This window comes from Diorhabda carinulata, chromosome 4 (assembly GCF_026250575.1).
Source record: "Diorhabda carinulata isolate Delta chromosome 4, icDioCari1.1, whole genome shotgun sequence".
Lineage (NCBI taxonomy): Eukaryota > Metazoa > Arthropoda > Insecta > Coleoptera > Chrysomelidae > Diorhabda > Diorhabda carinulata.
The window spans coordinates 6,926,596-6,935,098 of record NC_079463.1 but is presented as its reverse complement, the minus strand read 5'-3'; the positions used below and the strand labels follow the sequence as shown (position 1 = coordinate 6,935,098).

The 8,503-nt window shown below is 32.5% G+C and overlaps 1 protein-coding gene across 1 annotated transcript; it reads left to right on the top strand.

Annotated features, from left to right (window-relative positions):
- The first annotated feature begins 3,181 nt into the window (after positions 1-3,181).
- On the top strand, positions 3,182-6,850 carry LOC130892233 (glucose dehydrogenase [FAD, quinone]-like). Its single transcript, XM_057797490.1, has 4 exons — positions 3,182-3,400; positions 4,643-4,858; positions 5,199-6,095; positions 6,184-6,850. The coding sequence occupies exons 1-4, from the start codon at positions 3,220-3,222 to the stop codon at positions 6,747-6,749; spliced, it is 1,860 nt and encodes a 619-aa protein (XP_057653473.1). The 5' UTR covers positions 3,182-3,219; the 3' UTR covers positions 6,750-6,850.
- The last annotated feature ends 1,653 nt before the right edge of the window (positions 6,851-8,503 follow it).

Below are 8,503 nucleotides of genomic sequence, written 5' to 3'. Positions count from 1 at the left end.
TTGCTTTTTAGACTTAATCTTTCCAGAATCGAGCGCTTTTAATATACGCATTCCACAAGAACAACAATAGATGAAATAAGAACAGTTTGAGGAACCAATGTGATGCATAAAGTATAGTATGGTTGCCAGGGCAAAAAACATTCTGGACGCGTCCTACAGGAACCAGCTTATGAAGCTTGTTATAGACAATAACCCTAGGGAATTTGAAGTCGAGAACAAGCTAAAAAGATTAGAGTCGATCTGTAGTGATAAGCCACTTTAATATTCATCCAAGGTATTGAGACACTGCTTATTCTCTCCTACAACGGTTGTTTATTTTAGATAAGCTCGTTTTTTGAGGTGCGTGTATGTGTGTGTGTGTGTGTTTTGTAGACGAAAGATTAAACCAATTTTAGTTGATTGTATATGAAATTCTTGAGTTACTATTCAGAAGGTGAGTAATTTTGAGTGATCATATTTTTCCAACTTGGTTTGTTGGTGATTCAGTGAGGTAATTCTTATATTTGCGGAGATTATATAAGATCCTATTAGGAAGATTATGCATAACGGTACTAATTTTTGTTGAACAACTGTGAATAAAATATGCCTCATATGATTGGCTTACCGGCCATCTACTTTAGCTATTTCAAATCAGAGAATTTCTAATTTTTCAGAATAATTTGCTATGGAAATGAGGTATCTCATTTCTCTCAATTTTTATACGAATTATCTGCCAATCGCTAAAACTTCAAAGCTTTCAATAACTACTGCCAACCACATGTTTTATATTGGTTAATAGTAAAAGTTTTATTTTCTAATCATTTGAAAATGAACCATTTGTAAATTTTTTGATGACTAAGAACGATTTAACCACATATACCACACAAAATCTCTCTATTGTCACAAAAAATGATACATCGACTTTCTTTGAAGTATCTGCCTTTGGTTTTTCAGGAAGTGGATTCTTTTGCAAAGAGATCAACTAATTAAAGAGAACACGTCTTCTAGAAAAATTAACACGCCAATTAACAGAATCTTTTTTTGACAAAAGCGCCAAAAAAAGAGAGTAAAAACATTCAGAACGATTGCCATTCTTGCACTACGTTAAATCGTCAAAATGCTGGAATATGTGAAATTGGAGAAAAAATGGAACGGAAGAGACTGAAAATAAACTTGAGATGTGTCCATTGATAACAACCTGGATGGATCGGTCTTTGAGAAAGCTATCAAGCCAGTCGATAAGTGATGACCACTAGCCGTACGATCTCAAGTTATTTAGAAAGTTGGCATGACAACCTTTGTCAATAGTCTCCCATTGCTCTAGATTCTCCATATTTCTGTTCAGCTTTAGTCTAAATGGTGGTGACTTAGGGCAGGATATCCCCAGTTGATTGATGTGCACGAAAGCCGCATTAATGGTCACTGAGAACTGTCTTTTTCAGCTTGGTGGTGGTATTACATCGGAACTAATGGGTTTATTGATGTACAAGCCTCTGAGAAGTTTTGCTGCATCTCAGAGTCAAAATTCTATTTCTGGCATCGGTGAACCAGCTTTAGGCATGCTTGGTAGTAGTTTTCCCCGCGAATAAACTGTTAAATTTGAAGCAGTTAAGAACTGTTTGGATGCTTAATTTGATTATATATCATAATTTTGTTTTAGGTGTTGCTTCCCAACAAGCTTTTGTATGATATTAGTTAGCAGAAATACTACGTTCTCAATCTGTTCTGGTGTTTTTAATGGTATTTTCAGATCAGTACGGTATTCTAGCGATTATTTAAAGACCTCCCAGTTTGTCTGTTTATTGAAAAAAAGTAGGCCTTCCACCGATTGGTATAATACACCCTGATTATGTTACTATGATAGATATGTGATCCCCTGCCATTTCATTCCATGATTCTATTCTGTATTGTTTGGAGTTTACTCCTTTAATCCCTAGTCTTGATGTTTGGTGCCAGCAATAATAAAATGTTTCCTAATGTGCGAAAGATATTCGTCATTTTTTATGTTTTATTTTGATGGGCAGTATACGGAGGACAAAATGCTATTTTTCTTCATCAATTGTAACTGAGGTGGCTATATGGTTTTGTATGGAATTTCCTAAATGATAATATTCAAAGTTATTTTTGGTTATGATAAAATATGTACTCCAGCTTTGACCAGTTCCTGCGAATATAATATGGTTTCAGCAGGATGAAGCAATATCTAAATCAATGTCCGGCAGTACCTAAAATTTTTTACAATTCTGTGGATAAAAAAACACGGATAGTTGAATAGCCAATTTACACTCCTGTCCTGACGCCATTAGATCTTTCTATGGGGATATATCAAAAGGGAACCCCTCAACATAGATGACGTAAAAAGACGAATCACGCTTGCGATTAGATCCGTCACGTCATTTTTTTACATTATAAAGAAATATTCGGTATTACTTATTAGGTTTTTAGTGTAATGTAGCAAATTTATGAAATAGAATAGATCTACATTTCAGAAATAGTTGAAGATAGGTGAAGGATATTGTACATAAATTATGTCTAGAATATAATACAAGCAAGAAATAATTTCAGAGGGCTGCTTTCATAATAAGAAAGTTGATATTGACCTTTGTATAATGGAAAAAGATGAGCATTTAAAAATAAAAATCGATGTTTCGAAGCGTTTTCGTGGCTGTTCCACACCGTATAAGATAAACAGCCCCAGTAAATATTTTGTTTTCCAATTTCATCTTTAGCTTCACTATATGGGTAACGTTTTCTGAGAGTTTTATGTATCTTAAGAATGTTAGATATAACTATAATGTCATTGGTCTTTGTCGAGCAAATTAAAATTTATACTTTTTACTCGTTTTTCCTTTTTCTAAAATATTGTGGTTATTTATAGTCTTATATATCTCTAATAATATGATATTTTCAATATACACAGTACATAAATTTATAACTTCTGATTTCTTACGATTATTTTATTTAAACTTCTTCCTTTAGCAGTTGCATCAAAAGTTCATTTCCAAATTGTATCCAACCATAATTTTCTACAGTTTCGTATAAATTTATTCTAATGTGATCATATCTCCAATTTAGTCACGTCCATCTGTATTCAAATTTTTGAGTGAATTTTGTTGTTAAATATCATTATTACAAAGGTTAAGTGTTACTTTATCTGAAAAGATAACAGAAAAAGTATAAATAAGCTCTGCAACGGAGCAAAAAAAATTATTAGAGTGAAGTAGCGTTAACTTAATTAAAATGAAGTACTTTCAGAGCCTTATTCTATTAGTTGCTTTATGGTACTGCAAAGCAAATTTTGTTCAAGATGAGTTTGCAGATTTTGTCGATTATGTTAATGATTATATCAATTACACCACTTACTATACTCTACCAACAAATAATTCGATTTTAGTTAATGTGAACGATTCTGAAACGTACGGTAAGTAATAAACAGATGCAATTTCAATTTTCAGGAACCATTTAGCAGATATATGTATAATTTGAATTTTTTTTCACAATTCAATTGCCCCACTAGTTTTATACATTATATTGTTTATTTTTTATGTAGGACGAGTTCACCAAATGGATTTTTTTATTTTGTTCAATTTCGTCATTTGAGGTGCGTCTAATAAAACAAAATATAAACACCACTTTCTACAAATTTTTTCATTTTGACGATTCCCTAAGAATAAAAAACAGGACTTTCCAGACAAATTTCGTAAGAAAGATATAAACCTCTGACCAGTTTCCATCCAGCTGGATCTCTTCAGAGCATTCTTATTCCTTCTCTTGTGTGGATAGTAATTATGAAAATTAATAACAAAATCGGCATTTTTCTTAGACCAATATATAGATATAAAATTCGATGTGAAAGAAATATCGCTTCATCAGATGGAATCACATGTCCCATTACAGAATGGGTCTTCTAACTCTCCTTAGATGAGCCAGGGTCTACATCTATTATTGGGTTTCTAAATTCCAACTACTGTTTTTCGCTTGAATTTTGTTGCATCAATCACTAATGAATCAAGTACAACTGAAACAGGATTTATTACTACTTATAATATGTCTCGTGGAGAAACTCCAGCTGAAACTCTTAATTACCTTAGTGAAACTAGTTGCTTACCAATTTATTAAGCACTTTATGCACGAAACCCATGGGCTCGACGCTCATGAGCTTAACATTCAACACTCAATTGAAACTTCTGTGAGATTTGTGTCAAGTGTCAAATTTCAAACTCGATTAATTGAATACAAAATACAAAAACTACAAAAGTACTCATTCGTAACTATACTTTTTACTATAAATTACCGTCTAAGGCTCTTTATAATCTTCTTTTGAGTAATAATTCATATTCTGCACTTGTTTCTGTACATAATACTGTAAGAGAATGTTTTAAGCAGCCTGGTTAAGATTTCATGACAAAAACACGAACGAAAATTTAAATAACCTCAACCACAGTTTGTGCTTAAAGCGTAATTTTGAAGCTCTGGAGGCCCAGTCATTTATCTAGTGCTTGAGAGGCAAGGAGAAAATACTATTTCACACAGATTTCAAAAACAACAATTTGGAACATGAAATTCGCAAGAAATGGCAATTCATCATTCATCAATCGCTCATTGAATAATTTACTAAACAATTTTCAATATTATTGAAATCGTGATACTCTCACAATTTTAGATTATGGAACATTTGATTTCATTGTCGTCGGAGCGGGTACGGCTGGTACACTTCTCACACGGCGATTAACTGAAGTTACGGGTTGGAAAATACTATTGCTGGAAGCTGGTAATGACGGAAACAATTTCACCAATATACCTTTCATGAATTTATATACGAGAAACTCTGAATATAACTGGGGATTTACAACGGTACCTCAAAATAAAAGTTGCTTAGGTAAGTAGATTTGGTTGTATTGATTCTGCTTAGCAAATTTTGGTTTGGAGAGTTTTCATCAATACTAAATTCATTTCCTTTGGAAAAATCAGAGTTTCCTTTTTAAATTTTCAAAAACACATTTTTCCTAATCAACATAATATATCTCTGCAATACCATGCAAGCATGTTTTTATGACAGCGATTTATATATGTTTTTAGAGGTTGTGTTTTATTGAATAAGATATGATCTAGCACGAAAATGCAATTTATTTAGATTATTTCACAGTGATTGTATGTGTACACTTTAAACATATTCTGGTATTTCTAAGATTTTTCACATCTGCGATTGTAATTTCTAGGTATGGTAGACCAAAAATGTGTATATCCGACCGGTAAAGGTTTGGGAGGTACCAGCATTATAGCTGATAGTGTTTATGCTAGAGGAAATAAGGCTGATTTCAATTCTTGGTCAGATTTAGGATTAGATGGTTGGAGTTACGACGATATCCTACCTTATTTCATAAAAACTGAAAAAATTGATATGAACTCTTATGATGCGGGATACCATGGCACAGATGGTTTATTGTGCATTAATTATACATATCCGAATCCAGTAACATACGATGCCTTTTTAAATGCTAATCTCCTATCAGGTCTGAGTACTGTGGACTATAACGGAAAAAATCAAATAGGTATTGGAAAGTTCCAATGGACTTTAGATTTTAATAAAAAAGTAACAGGAGGAAGTGCCTTCATCGCACCAATAATTAAAAACACCACCAATTTAAATGTTACTCTCAATGCATACACAACTAAGATAATATTCTCTGACGATAATGGAACCCAAACAGCAACAGGTGTTCAATTCATCAAAGGGGGTAAATTATATAATGCTTATGCATCGAAAGAAGTCATTCTATCAGCAGGACCAATCGGAAGTCCACAACTACTCATGCTCAGTGGTGTCGGACCTCAGGAGGATCTAGAAAACCTCAATATCACTGTTGTTAAAGATCTCCCTGTTGGCAAAAACTTGACTGATCATCCTGTTTTTGTTGGATTGTATATCAGGTCTAATCTAACTACTGATGCTGGAAATGTTACCTATAATTTGGAACAATGGATGAAAGGATTGGGTTTTTTCGCTACTATATTTTCAGCTGATAATATAGGATTTATCAATACAAAAAACGAATCTGTTGAGCCACCAAACGTGGAATTCTTAACTATCAATCCACCAACAAGTGTTCCAGCTGGTAAGTTCAAAATACGATACTTAACAATAAATAATTAGGAATTAAATATAATGAAAGAGTTTTAATTCATATATTTTTCTGTTCATAGCTACTTTCTACAATCTGAACGAAACCTACACAGAAGTTTTCACGACCTATAATACATTGACGGATTTTCTAGTTTACTGTATCAATCTTGAACCAAAATCTCGTGGTTGGTTGAAATTGAATTCTAGAAATCCAGCAGAATTTCCACTGATCAATCCAGCTTATTATACAGACTCCAATGACGAAGATATTCAAGTAGTATATGAGGCAATACAATATATTCTCTCATTATTGGATACAGAGCCACTTCAAGCAATCAATGCAACTTTGGTAGCACAAGCTCCCAATTGTGATTATTTGAAAGAGGAATCAGAAAAAGATTACTGGTATTGTGCTATTAGGTCACTCACTTCTACACTTTATCATCCTTCGGGTACAACAAAAATGGGCAACAGCACGGAAGATTCAGTAGTTGATGAAACAATGAAGGTTCATGGAATATCCGGGTTGAGAGTAGTAGATGCTGGATCGATGCCTAAGCTAGTTAGAGGACATCCATTGGCCGCTATCTGGGCTATGGCTGAAAAAACCGCTGACCTTATTAAGAACGAATACGGAGAACTATGAAAGTCACGTTCATATGAACAAATGACCAATTTATCAAAGAATAATACGTGGAACTACGTATTTTATGTATATATTTTCCCAATAAAAATGTTTCAATTCTAGTTTTTTTTATCTATACATTATGATTCAAAGTATGTTATTTGAAGATTGATGATAACAATGGAAATTGTCTTATTTAAATTTTCTAAATTTTGACCCATCGTTTCAACCCTCGAGGCATAAGTTCAGTAGATAGAATTCGCATATTTTGAATCAACATACATCTTGGGCTTATCATCAACCAAATATCAGATCGAAATTACAACGTAATATCTTTACCTATATTACGTAGTCATTTTCATTTTTTTTTTTTTAGTGTAGAGACAGAACTATTGTTGAACAACTGGCCACATTTATATGTAGATTAAACATAAATTCCTCATTATACACATCTAACTCCATAGTAATTGTTGATAAGTTGAAGAGATCTATGACAGATCTATTAACAATATGGGACATGAGTTGTTTGAGAAAATAGAGAATAGCAAAAAACCATAAAACCCTAATATCCCAAAAGAATTCTCAAAGCTTCTAGCAAATGAAGAAATAAAACAAATAGATAAATAGAATTTCCTGAAATTATCCAAAAGAAACATGTAAACGAATCGACTGCTATAATATAATAAATTCATATAAAACAAACATCAAATGAATTTCGGGTATTTCCAACGTACATCAAAGGCGCCGCAGTTTCGCCGAATTTTAGAATTATGCACAATAAACTATTTACTAACGATATATGGAAAGACTTTAAGAATCGTGTATAATATGCAAAATGAGTAAAATATGCCCTTAGAAGATTTTGATTTCCTTATTTATCATAATTATCATGTCACAAGAGCAAGGGTAAAGTAATGATTACTTAGATTTGACTAAGGGCTGGGTAAGTTTGTATGGTACGTTTATGTGCGGGAACTGCACTGTTTTAGTCTAGAAATATCAAATAAATTTTAAAAATAAAACATCGATTCAGACAGTAGGAATTTCTATTTGTGGATTATATGATAATCAAGATTTCTTTATCTCTGTTGTATAAAACGTATACGATCTTGTTTAATTCCACGTGGACAAACTTATCTACAAAAGGATATTTTTGAATAGATGCTTCTCAAAATTCACATGATAATTTTAATAGAACACATTGTGCGTATTTTTAGAAATTACTCATTAATGTTTGTAGTGGATATTAATATATAAAACAAGAACAGATAACTTAACAAATGAATTGTTGGATCTGTTGCTGCATATATCAATTCAATGAATATATTTAGAAAATTTTCAGATCGATGGAATTGTACTTGATTCAATAAATGAGGAAGATTAGAATTTTGATTACAGCCATCATTATAAGATAGGGTTCCAACAGTATTGGATAAAAAATACCATAAAACACATAGGAAAATATGAATTGATTGAGATAATTGTATATGAATATTGATCAAACAATTTATTTGGTAATAATTATTTTACCATAATATTGTCTCTCAAAAATCCGAATTATATGTTGATGAAGTAAACAAAAGTTTTCATTTCCCCCATGAACCAACTATCTCCATATAGAAAACTGCTAGTAATCCTCCAAATAATAGCGTAAAGTAAGGAGTTTTCACAGCAGCATAGGGTATAAAGCTCATGATGAATGGCCTTTGGTCCCCCTTTACTCGGTCCCACTTTGTCACTCCGTTTTACGTCTTTGATCGATGATTAGAGTGAAC

Bases quoted from the DNA above. Each gene is read 5' to 3' on its own strand.
- LOC130892233 (XM_057797490.1), top strand. From the start codon at position 3,220: ATGAAGTACTTTCAGAGCCTTATTCTATTAGTTGCTTTATGGTACTGC. The intron at 3,401-4,642 runs GTAAGTAATAAA...TCACAATTTTAG, and splicing joins GAACGATTCTGAAACGTACG to ATTATGGAACATTTGATTTC. The intron at 4,859-5,198 runs GTAAGTAGATTT...TGTAATTTCTAG, and splicing joins TCAAAATAAAAGTTGCTTAG to GTATGGTAGACCAAAAATGT.